This window comes from Echinops telfairi, unplaced genomic scaffold (genome assembly GCF_000313985.2).
Source record: "Echinops telfairi isolate 266 unplaced genomic scaffold, ASM31398v2 ScPeMD7_23;HRSCAF=83, whole genome shotgun sequence".
Taxonomy (NCBI): domain Eukaryota; kingdom Metazoa; phylum Chordata; class Mammalia; order Afrosoricida; family Tenrecidae; genus Echinops; species Echinops telfairi.
The window spans coordinates 83,400,701-83,413,567 of NW_022103920.1; the positions used below are offsets into that span (position 1 = coordinate 83,400,701).

At 38.6% G+C, this 12,867-nt stretch overlaps 1 protein-coding gene across 3 annotated transcripts in view; it reads left to right on the forward strand.

Moving 5' to 3' along the window:
• The window catches only part of CBX3 (chromobox 3), an 11,962-nt gene extending 1,259 nt beyond the window's left edge, over positions 1-10,703 (forward strand). The window contains exons 2-6 of one of the 3 annotated variants that reach the window (XM_045288998.1): positions 488-539; positions 3,301-3,443; positions 6,288-6,450; positions 8,230-8,324; positions 9,387-10,703. In XM_045288998.1, the coding sequence (XP_045144933.1) occupies positions 516-539; positions 3,301-3,443; positions 6,288-6,450; positions 8,230-8,324; positions 9,387-9,513 (552 nt within the window). In that variant the 5' untranslated portion in view covers positions 488-515 and the 3' untranslated portion in view covers positions 9,514-10,703. Of the gene's footprint in view, positions 1-6; positions 540-3,300; positions 3,444-6,287; positions 6,451-8,229; positions 8,325-9,386 lie in introns of those variants that run through there. The other 2 variants (XM_004702731.2, XM_045288999.1) reach the window with 2 other exon arrangements.
• Positions 10,704-12,867: the final 2,164 nt, after the last annotated feature.

A 12,867-nucleotide genomic window follows, 5' to 3' on the forward strand; every position in this document is an offset into this window, starting at 1 on the left:
TTGTTGTTTTGTTTTTAAACGTGTAATTGGAAAGAGGGATGGTTTCCAAGAAGAAATCAAGTGAGGATTGTATTCTTTGGACTGTTCAAGAGGTCTAGAGGAATAATGAACTATCGTTTTCTGGTGTAGCTCTTGGGGAAATTTTTTTCTGACTTTAAACTGGTGGCTTGCCCTCCCCCAGGCTGAGCATAAAATTTAGCATTAATTGGGGTGTAGATTGAGAAGGAAAAACAAATCTTTCACACCATCTAAAAAGCTCGGTCTCAAGTGCAGCTGTCCCTTCCCTCTCCCACTTGACTAGAAGGCTGATAGACTGAGGCAGGTATCACTTGAGGTTTACGAAGAAGCTCGATTTGCTTCTCGGAGATTTTAGCCATGTTTGCTAGATGCATTATGGACATGGGGGATGGAATCCAAATAAAACTTATGTTTAGCTACCTTGTTTGTGTCGTGCAAACTTCCTTTTAACTGTCATGCATTTTTCTAGTAATAGCTCTTCAAGTCTGCAATAAAAAATGGCCTCCAATAAAACTACATTGGTAAGTTAATGAAGACCTAAATATGTAAGGACCTAACTCAAAACTTTTTTCCCAAAACTTATAACTATGCATCTCTGTGGTTGAGAAAATTACCTACACATCCCCAACCGACCACCAGCCCACTCACCCCCTCCCACTCACAGTATTGTGGGGAAATTAGAAGCAAAAAATAACGTTCAACAGATTGGGCTTCTAATACATTTAAACAAAAACGATCTCTTTTGCAGCTCTCAAATTTTGAAGGGCTATACAATAATGAATTTTGCTAAGGGTTTTTATCTTGAAATGCAACACTTGCAATTAGGCCTGGTGGAAGAATGTTACAGAGCATGGGCAGTGGCAGCAGTAAAACCAGTGTTGCTTGGCATGATAAGAACTCACTCTGTCCTTGTACTCTGGGGAGACTAGGTGTTTGGAATTACACCCACTAATGAACCAAGGATTCCGGATGCCTAGATTGGGGCAAAAACTGCTGTGTCTGTCAAATCACTTTGTCATAGTTAGATTTTGCAGCACCTTTACATGATTGCAGTGGTTGGATCTTGGGGTTTTGTTTGTATTAATACACACAAAGAACCAAATCAATGTTGTATTAGGTAGATAATTTTTCCTTTTGTAGCCACATCCACTTAAACACAAACTTTGCAAACTTCATTAAAAGTTCACAAATATATAAAGACATGTAGGTTCAGCCATGTCAAGTTACAATTTAAAATGAACATGGGAATAGTCACATAAGAGTTGTGAAATTCAAAGTTATGGTTCCCATAGTAATGAATTCCTACACTGCATTAATAGTAAACAATGTGAGTTATCGTCTAAATAAAGCATATCATTTGGTTTTGTACTGTGTATTCTTCCATTGGATTTTCTGAATTCATTTGTACCATCATAAGATTGCACAGTGGCATTTAACTACCCTGGAAAACGGCATCTTCTGCGCCTCTCAGGAGTGAGCTGGCCTTCAGATTCCATAATCCATCAACTAAAATGTCCACAATGGAATTGGCTTTCCAGTCAACCCATTTCTTCATCAAATAAGGATAGGATGGAATTAAATGTCCACAAGGCAGAAGAACTTGAGAGTGGATATACTTTACAGTAAACACACCCATACATACTCTCATTAAAGTGGGATTGGTTTTGCACAGCTTGGTAGTGTGTGATTTGTTGGTATTATTTTGTAGTTACAAATTGACCGCTCCTAATGGGCTTGGCAGGGGATTGATTTTTGTGAGTTGTATACAATGCTTGAAATGAGAAACTGAGTTTTATATATAATGGGAAATACTTTTTGTCTCCAAAATCCACCCTGTGCTTGGGAATTCAATCTGGTTTATGCCAAATACTTTTATTTTAAAGGGGCACTTAAAACTAATCTATACCGTGGTGGTAAATCTTAATAAATAGTTCTCTAGTTCTCTCTCCCCTTCACACCCCCCCCCTTTTTTTTCTTTGAATCTTCAGTGTAGATCCTTTCTTACTTGCTTTTGTTGTCATCTTATTTTGTAGATTATCTTTATGGACAGCAGTTGTGTTCTTCATTTAGAGTCAGTATCTACTAAGCTTTTGTCTGCTTTAATTTCTCTTTGCCCAAGTCTTTAGAGTAATGAGAATTTTAAGACTAGATTTAGAGATAGTACTCAACAAAATCAGGTGCGAGGGCATTTTTAAGAATCCATTTGGTTTTTGCAGGTGTGTACTCTTGCTTGCATACCTTAAACATCTCTATAGGGTGGCTTTAGTGAAAGGGTTGCTTCTTGGTCTTTTCTAATTAAACATTTTGTTTTGTTTTTAATTTGCCTATTTCCAATTTGGACGCAACCAATAGAATCATTGGAAAAGAGCTGGTTCCATTTGCTACCCTACTTGACTTCATTAAATCTTGTTCCCCGAAGTAGGTGATACTGCCTCCACCTCCTGGAGGGCACTGCAATGATTCAGGGCTCCTGCAAACACAGACACCGTCCCTTTTTTTCTGGATTATGGGCTAGCGTATGAAAGGTTTTCATTGTCATGGGGGATGCTGTGTAATTTTTTCTGAAAAAAAGGAGGTGGTCAGGCCAAGTAAATTTGGGAACATGTGGTTTAAATAATATGACGCATAACCTCTACACTTGAAAAAAAAAAAAAGGTCACCTCAAAGTTAGTTTTCCAGGAAAGGATTTTTCACCTTCGAGAACTATAAAATGATCGGACATTTTGGCCTCTTAATTGCATTAGAAGTTTCTTCCATCTGATGCAGTTTTGTCTGCAAAGAGGATGGGAAACAGCCTTTGACCTTGCTAGCCTACTCCTGGGCTATAGCATGAGGATTCAGAAATGACCATCTAAGTGTTGAGACTGTTTAATTATTTTCACCGTGTTTTCTTTTTCTCTCTTTTGGGTCGTTTAACATTAGTGTTTCAGTGTAGTTGCTTGAATCGTGAAAAGTATGGTTATTTTTTTTGCAGAGTTAAAATGAGTTGAAAACTATCTTTTGGTGTTACAGATTATGTAGAAGTAAGACAGATAGGGTAACAAGGTTTTCCGGTTAGTGTCTTTTGGTGAAGGGGTTGTGGGTGATAGGCTTGGGTTCAGCCAATGGAATAAGCATTCCATGGTAGTATTACATGACTTCCATCTTTTCAGAAGGTGTCTGCCCTGAGATAAAGACATAAAAACTCCCCATTTTGAATCCAACAACATAAGCAATTAATCCTTTAAAGTGTATGAAAATCAGAAAGAATGTTTCTTAAATTTCTGTTTTGTTTTGTTTTAGCAAAAAATGGGAAAGAAGCAGAATGGAAAGAGTAAAAAAGTCGAAGAGGCTGAACCTGAAGAATTTGTGGTAGAAAAAGTTCTGGACCGGCGTGTTGTGAATGGGAAGGTGGAATATTTCTTAAAATGGAAGGGATTTACAGAGTAAGAACCTCAGTGCTGCTGTATATGTTTAACTAGACTTGGGGATCTGGGGTCCTTGTTGGTGTGGTGGTTTAAACCCATCAACCATTTCAAGGAAGGAAGATGTGGCAATCTCCTTCCATATAGATTTTAGCCTCAGAAATCATACAGGGACACTAGTTGATGTTTCTCCTTTTACCAAAGGTTTTTGTTTTTGTTTTTAAGACCACTTTTAATTCCAGGGGTTTTGTTCATTTAATTTGAGACTGGTTACCTTGACTCGGGGAGAAAGAGATTGCTTGGGGGTGGGGGTGGGGGGTTACCTCCATAAAGAGTTACAGCCTCGGAACCTCATAGGGGCAGTGCTAGTCTCTGCTCTATAGGGTCACTAGGAGTCTCTGAATCGACTGGATGGCAGTGAGTTTCGTTTGAGTTTGTTACTTTGGAGAGTCAAATTTGCAAAACTATAGAATTGACTTTAGTCTATACGTTATTTTGTTTATTTCTTTTTTGGCCAGGGGAAGGACACTTTATTCTTTCCATGTAGGTGTCCCCATATTTCTCTCCATCACTTTTTTTTCTTTTAATCATTTTATTAGGGGCTCATACAACTCTTACCACAATCCATACACACATCAATTGTGTAAAGCGCATTTGTACATTCATTGCCCAGTCTATATGTTATTTTAAGTTTGGTAGACACTAATGTACTTTGCCGTTGAGTTGGTTCTAATTCACTCAACCATATACAGAGTAGAACTGCCCCATAAGTTTCCAAGGTTGTAAATCTATGGAAACAGACTGCCATATGGAGTGTCTAGTGGGTTCAAACTGTCCGCCTTTGGATTCCCAACCGAGTGCTTTAACCTGGGCTCCTTTTATTCCACAAACTCACTGCTATCAAGTTGATTCCAACTGATACCGACCTAATAGGACAAGTGGAGTTGCCCCATCAAGGCTAAATCTTTATGGTAGCAGCAAACCTCATATTTCTTCCTTAGAACAGCTGATGGTTTCAAACTGCTGACTTTTGAGTTCACACCCCAATGTGTAACCTATCCTGGCTCCTTTTTCTATTTACAGAGGGCATTAAGGAATACTAAAGCTTTGCAACATAGGCTAGTGGTTCTTAATCAAAAGTGTTTATCATAATCCAAGTCCTGTACTTTTATTGTGAGGTGTTAGTCTGTTCTGCTTCAACCCCTTAGGTTACTTACCTATTCCCTAAAATAGAGTCCAGACATATTAACCTCCCTGGCATGTCATATTTCTTGTTAAGAACTGCTTGCAACTGCCTTTTAGGGTAACTGCCTTGTGAGTAACCTAAGTGCAGAAATACATATGCTCTTATTTATCATGGACTGTTACATTTGACTAGGAGGTGTGGTGTTGTGCTGCAGTCCGCATGGTTGGCAGTCATAATCACTGTAACGACTACTGGAAAAGGACTGGGCTTTCTACTCCCAGGAACAGTTAGAGTCTGGAAAAACCCACAGGGGGTCAAGATGAGCTAGCATCGACTCAGTGGCAGTGGATTTGGTTTTGGGTACACTTGAATGTGTCTACCTTACTCCACAAAAGTGGGCATCCGATCTCTTTTAAACTTCTCTGCACACTAAGTTACCGTTTGGCATCAAGGCAATTCAGATTCCTGGTGACCCCGTATGGGTCAGGGTAGAACTGTGTCCCGGAAGGTTATCGGTGGCTGCTTTTTCAGAAGTAGCCTGCCAGGCTTTTCCTTTAAAGTACTTCTGGGCTGACACCAACCAGTTAGAGGACAAGCCCTTTAAGAGTGAGCTCCACCTCTAGGAATTCCACTTACTACTTGAGATGTGGAAGGTTTGGGGTCCCTAGCTTTCCAGTAGATAACCTGGCTCCCATACTGAGTTGTGTCAGATGATGATAATAAAAGTCATAATATTTTCTCCTGACACACACATGGAAAAAGTCACCTTGTTTATGGTTGTTTTTGTAGTGTGTCTGTTTCAATATGACTTGGGAGAAACTGGAATTTGTATTTCATCTAACTTTCCATTCTAAGTATTTTTCTTACTATTTCATACTTTTGAATTTTGCTTAAAATTTCACATACAGACCATACAGAAGGTGTTCGTGGTTGGCCAACCCGTGCTTTAATATAGTTTTAAATGTCAGCACCCAACAGAAACAAAAACATTGTCTCAAATTTAAGAGTACTTCTGGATCATTGTTCTAGAATAAAGTATTGGAGACCCCCAACCCTGGCCTTAATTTGATGGAGAAATGTGTGGTAGAAAATGTGAATCTTTAGTTTAACAAGCACTGTCAGAGAAACTCAAAGGTAGAATGTCTCTAGCACCTTGAGAAATACTAGTTTCAATTATTCTTTAGTCCTGTTAATATATGTGATAAGCTGGCACTCTAAAGAAAACATTCTCTCAAAAGATTATAGGGGCTATCCCTGAGACAATAGTTCTTCAAGCCAAGAACTGAACTCAGTGGTTCAACGTTCTGGCAAACAATAGGCCTATACAGTGAGCAATAGCACCAGAGGGGGTGTTCCTTAGAATAGTTAACCATGGGAGCTCAAAGGGGTCACTTCCCCAGGGCTAAAACTCCAGGCAGGATAGGAAAGACGAAGAAGGGAAATGATAGCCACAGGAAGTGGGAAGAGGGCCGGTACATTGTGTTTGCAATCAGTATCGTCAAATGTTCATGGATTATTGGAATGAAAACCAATTTATCCTATACACTTTCATTGAAGGCTCAATTAAAAGAAAAGAGGGTAGGAAGGAAATGATGTGCATCCAGAAGGCTTAGATACAGAAGCCTGATTCAAATGATGATGGGCCCATATATAATTGGGTCCACTTTTTTTTTTAATAGTGCTGATAATACTTGGGAACCTGAAGAAAATTTAGATTGTCCAGAATTAATTGAAGCATTTCTCAACTCTCAAAAAGCTGGTAAAGAAAAAGATGGTACGAAAAGAAAGTCTTTATCTGACAGTGAATCTGACGACAGCAAGTCAAAGAAGAAAAGAGATGCTGTAAGTATAAAATATTTTGACCAAGATGACTTTGTAAACGGTTGCTGACATGGTACCATGTATTACTGAGTTGCTTTTGAAATTGCGCTAAAAGGGTAGGCGTGGTTTACCTACACTGTATAAATGTGCACCTGTTGTGGAGTAGAACCCAACGTAGCCACTCATGGATGCAGCATAAACGTCATGGGGCCTCGAGTCTGTGATGGGTCTTTCAGAAGCAGATCATCTGGACTGTGTTGTGAGTTGCCTCTTGGTCCAGGGTTTTAACCTCCAAACCTTTCAACTAATTGAGCACACTCCATCCCTTTGTGCCAAAAGTGTGTATACCAATTAAAGTGATGTGCTAGTGCTCATTTGGTAGTCTCCCTAATCAGACCAGCAGTCCTAAGTATAAACAATGGCAACACTAGAACACTGACTTCCTTACACTACAGAGAAAACCATCCCCATGGCACATCTTGACTGCAGACTGTTAGTGGCATTGAAAACCAGAATGTGCTTGGGTGTAATCTTCATTGCCAAGCAATGAAGTTTTGGAAGTTTGTATTGGCATGGATTGAAATACTTGGTTCATTCACTACATGTGTACAGTTGGTCTATTCTTTGTCTCACTAATGTCTCTGTGGTGTTGACAAGTTGGGTAATTATTTTCTTCTGTCCTCAACTCTAAATGAGAGATTATATTTGTTCTGCATACTGACCAAGAGTGGCAGTTCAGGGGAAAGAAAGGCCTTGGTTCAGAATCTGTCTCTGGGCTTCATATTACATATACCATACCCAAGCTAAATCAAACCCACTGCCATCAAGTTGATTCTGATGCATAGTAATCATATAGAGAGTTTCCAAGGCTGTAAATGTTTGTGGGACTAGACAGCGTCATCTGCTTCCCTAAGAGGGATTGGTGGGTTTGAATCACTAACCTTGTGGTTCATAGACCAACCACTAGCAACACTATAGATAATTGTATTGTTGATAGAAGGGCTTTGAAATGGATATTTGGTTACTTTTATTAGATGCCAAGTTCTTATAAAGTCTATTAAATCTTCATGGAAGTACAATTAGGGCTTTAAGTATACTGATTTTATAGATAAAAAAATTAGAGGCTACCACAAATAAACTAAATGATGTTGCAGCTACAACAGAAAGATAGTGTGGAGAATCACTGTCCAAAATGTGAACATAAATTACATCTTCAATAGAAACTATTACTAACAATAGTTCACATATATTGAGCCCTTTGGGAATACCCATATTTTCAATAACTTGTATTTCATAAACCTAACAAGAAAACCTATATGTTGAAAATCATTTTTTTTTTAATTAATGAATAGTGGCTGTTGTACATTTTACAAATGCAGTGTCTGGCTTATTGGAAAGACACCTACTTGTGGTTGAAATCGGGGAGAGAGTCCATAGTCACAGAACAGAGGGGACTTGGCAAGCTTCCTGAACAGGCCTTGGGTCATACCTTTGAGACCATTGGTTTGTTTGTTTAATATATAAAGCCATGTAAGATTGGTTATTGTACTGTTTTTAAAGCTCTGACTTGTATGCTATTTGTTGTGTGTGCTTTAATGATACGTGGGTGATTCTTAGAAGTGATTTGAAATAACTAAGAATTTCTTTCAGTGGCGTTAGAATGAGTGTATTCGTTTTCTCTGTCCTGAGAAAAAACATGTATATCACGAAAATGAACCAAAAGTTAATATTCTTAGTTTGCATTATGAGCAAATGTGTGGAATCATTAATGTAAATAATTATTTAATGTCTTGCAAACAGGCTGACAAACCAAGGGGCTTTGCCAGAGGTCTTGATCCTGAACGAATAATTGGTGCTACAGACAGCAGTGGGGAATTGATGTTTCTCATGAAATGGTACGTAGTGGTTATATTTTAAAGTCAGGGTAGATAGTTTATTAAATATGTTCTCAGGCATTTCTTATATACCTATCTCTACAGACAAATGTCAAAAAGTTATTGTACGCTATTAACTGTAAGTGAAACTGATACATTGATATAAAATTTATGCTCACCACATTTGAGATAGTGGGTCGATGAATCGTAAGGGTCACTTGAGTCGGTGACTATGACAATCGGCTGTTTGTCATTACGTTTGACGCTTACTTTCTAAGAGCTTTTTTTAATGATCATTTTATCGGGGGTCATAGCAATCTATACATCAATTGTATCAAGCATATTTGTACAAATGTTGCCATCATTATGTTCTAAACATCAGCTCTTCTTTTTACCCTCCCTTCCCCCCTCGTAACCCCTTGGTAAATTATAAGTTAGTATTTTCATATCTTGCACCAACTGCTGTCTCCCTTCCCCCCACGGTTTCTCCCCCACTCCTTTCTCCACCTTCCCCCTTACTCTGTATCTAGGAACTTTTTTACTAGGTTTATATTTGTTGTGGAATTTATTTCTTGAATGAAACCAATTTACTCAATTTACATTTGAGTCAAATTGACCCATATCTGTAGAGATAGGTATACCACACAGAACTTTGAGATTAGAAGGCTTAGGCGGAAATGAATTTGGGTGTATTAAATGGATAAAAAATCAGCATGAATAGTAGGAAGTGTAAATGGCTTCGGTATTTTTCATTGAAGAAATTGAAATGCATCAAAATGACACCTTTCATAAACCTATGAAATATGCATAGTAGTATTTAGGGAAAGTTGCCTAATTCTCTCACTGTGAAGTGATATGCTGAAAGAATGATTCTAGTTCTTGTTACTAAGGGCCAGCAAACGATGTATGCCCTGTCTTTAAAACTCAACTTTTATTGGAGTATTGCCATAATAGCTATATAACCTTCCTTAAGTACTTAAACGGTTTTGGTTTGGTTTTTTTAATCCCCTTTAATCATTGAATGGTTCTGAATTGATATAAACAATTTAGTCTTAAAACTTACTGTTTTATTCCTCCCAACAGGAAAGATTCAGATGAGGCAGACTTGGTGCTGGCAAAAGAGGCAAACATGAAATGCCCTCAGATTGTCATTGCGCTTTATGAAGAGAGACTCACTTGGCATTCTTGTCCAGAAGACGAAGCTCAATAATTGTTTGCATTGCTTTTTATATATATTTATATATATATAAAATTTGGGTCTTGGGTTTTTTTGTTTCTGTTTTGAATTATTAGTGAGAAGAATAACTACATTCTAATGGAAATCAAGTTTGATATGTTTTTTTTGGAGTAGTACTGGGGGAGTTGGGGTTATTTTGTTGTTGTATAAACAGCACTGGTTACTTTGAACAAATAAAGCTTTCGGTAGTTGCTTCATTTATCAGAAAAGAACATTTGATACCATGGTATATTATTTCCTCTGCATTACAAAATAGCTTTTCTAAATATTGGAAGTTCTAGTTATTACTGAGTCAGAACTTGTTTAAACCATAATGTATGCCTAAGGACCATTCTGGATGTTTGGGTCTTTGTTTTTCTGTGTGTATGCATAAATACGTATGTATATTTTATTTTGTTTTTACCTTCACCAAAAACTGTTCTAAACAAAAATGGCATTTAACAACCATGGTTATCTCCCTGTTGTTACAGGGACGGATGCTATCCTTCTGAGCAACTCAAGATCACTTGTCAAGTAAAATGGTGGGGGGGAAGGGGGGACTTGTGAGCCATAAGCTTTTAAATCAAATAAATGATCCAGTAATTAATTAAACAACTCTCAAATCCACACTTATAGAATCATATAAATGAAACTATTTGCAAAGTCCCCTGTGTGCACAAAAAAATCTTAACTACTACTCAAAACCTCCCAACCCAAATAAAACTGGACTGATGTTGGTATGTCTTCACGGTGGGTATTGGTTCCTTTTAGATAACCTTTTCTTTTTTACAGAAAGTTAAGATCTGTGCTATGTAAAAGGTGATTCATGGAATGTTTTAAGACCTCGCTGGTGAAAAACCTAATGAGCTGGTTAGCGGTGCTGCCGCTGAGGACCTGCTTCACAAATGGTGAACAAGCGTGTCATCCCGACTCCTGACCTGCTGGTTTCTGTCCCAACCCATTCTTCACATGGAGATTCAACCTTCTCAGTATCGGGGTTTGTTTCTATCCCAACCCACTCTTCACAGGGACGTCCTGCCTTCTCAGTATCGGGGAGACTCTAGATCAGCTAAAGCCAGGAAAAACAACTTTGTCGTAATCAGAATGTTAACCCGATTGTATATTGTTTACTTTATTGTAAATACTGGTGAACCGTGGTCAATAAATAGTTTTATATTCCTTTATGTATTTAGACTGTTTTTCCCACGCCCATAGCTGATTGCCTTTTCATTGGAATTACAAACATCGAACATGCATGTAGACACATTGAATTCTCTTCATTATTTATGTCATGGCATACCACTAACACATTAGAAAACATCCTAGTGCCTTCAAGCTAGTCTATGAGCTTCCAACTTTACTAGAATAGAACATTCCACATATAGGGCCTCCCCCCAAGCCCCCCTGTGAGGTAGTTAGGGGAATATAAATGCCTTTATGTGATTCCTAAAGAGATTTGCCTTGTGAAATTCAAAGTTTAGTATTTTTTAGCTTGCTAGCCATCCTCTGAAATAATGTAGTAGTAGCATGTGTTCTGCAAGTACTGGTTTTACTATGGTGATAGATTTCTGATTTCCAAAACCCACTTTTGTTGCAGAAAAGAGATAGTTTTAGAGAAAACATTAATACCCATGCCATTTTACTCAGATCCAACACTGCTCTCAACAGTAGGTTCACAGATGATACACAATCTGCAGAGTTAATAACTACATTAAATTTTAGTCTGAGTTTCAAACTACCAGAATGTAACTTCACAGATAGGGCCGGCCTGAGCGTCATTTCTGGGACCAATGTATTTATTGTGCCTTAAAGTGCAGGAGCTCAGAAGTACAACATCACTCCTGGGGCTGAAGTCGAAGGTGTTTGCAGGGATGGTTCCCTGTAGATGTTCTGGCAGCAAGTTTCCTTGCATTTTTTTAGCTTCTCCAGAGACTGAAAGTTGGTGGCCTAATTGGGTACAGGTTGTGCTACCATCTTGCAAGTTCAGCAGTTCAGAAACACCAGCCATTCAAAGACAGGGCTTTCTACTATAAATAGTTAACCTATAAATATAGTTTATAGTATACTATAAATAGTTATACTCAAACCTATAGGATTGCTATGATTTCAGTATTCAGGAGGTAGCACTTGAGCCAATGGTGCTAAAGGAAGAATTTCAAACTGCACTAAATGCATTAGCCAAAAACAGCTTCAGGAATAATTGAATATCCACTGAAATGTTTCAGCAAGCCAAAGAAACACTGGAAGCACTCCACGCCAGAAAATGTGGAAGATGGCTACTAGGCCAAACGAAGAGATCCATAAATGTGCCCATTCCAAAGGTGACCCAATGACCCATCAGAATACTCAAAACTATGGGATGGTGTCATTGATAATGCACACAAGTAAACTTTTGCTTCAGATCATCCAAGAATGGTTGCAGCAGTACATTGACACAACTGCCAGAATTTCAGGTTGGATTCAGGAGAGGTGGAACAAGTGATAATGCTCATGTTGGATCTCGGCTCAAAGCAGAGACTACCAGAAATGTTTGTGTTACATTGACCACAAAGGCATTCAGCCGTGGACAATAAACTGGATAGCCTTGAGAACTCAGGAACCCTTCATGTATTCACTCAGAACGTGTGCATGGGTCAAGAAGGAGTTGGCAAACAGAACAAGGGAACACTGCATGGTTTTGAGTCAGCTTGTATTCTCTCACCATGCTTGGTTCATAATGTTCAGCAAATCAGCAGAGAAACTGGGTTATATGAAGAACGTGGCATCAGGATTGGAGGAACACATTAGCCACAACAACATGAATCAGTATTGACTCAATAGAGGTGAGTTTGGAATATTTGAGAAGCTAAATACCTTGGCACCTGCCTCCTTAATCTAGAAAGCCAACAACATAGCATCTTCTAGTCTCATCACCCTCTCACCCAACCGCTGCTTCCAGCATCATACCTTCCCTCCTGTATGCATGTTTGCAATTCAATTGTGTGCAGCCTGGTAGAATAGAGTTATCAGTTTCTTAAGAGTTGAGTTTACAAAATAGCATAGTCTGTGGCTATAAAAAACCACTTCCTCAGTTCTGGAGGATAAAGACCCATTTGGTCTCAGCTTTACCTATTCAGTGGGTCTTCCAGTTTCTGCTGGAAATCCTGTCCTTTGGTGGTCCTCACGCGTCTGCTTTTATAAACAACCATTCAGATGGGGTTAGGTTTAGAACTACTGTACTTTGAAATAGAGGAGCTCATAGTAGGTTAAGCTTTGGGCTACTAATCACAAGGTCAGCAGGGAAAAGATGAGGCTGTCAGCTCCCATAAAGATTTTGTCGGGGAGCTCTCGTTAGACAGCTGTCTTGTT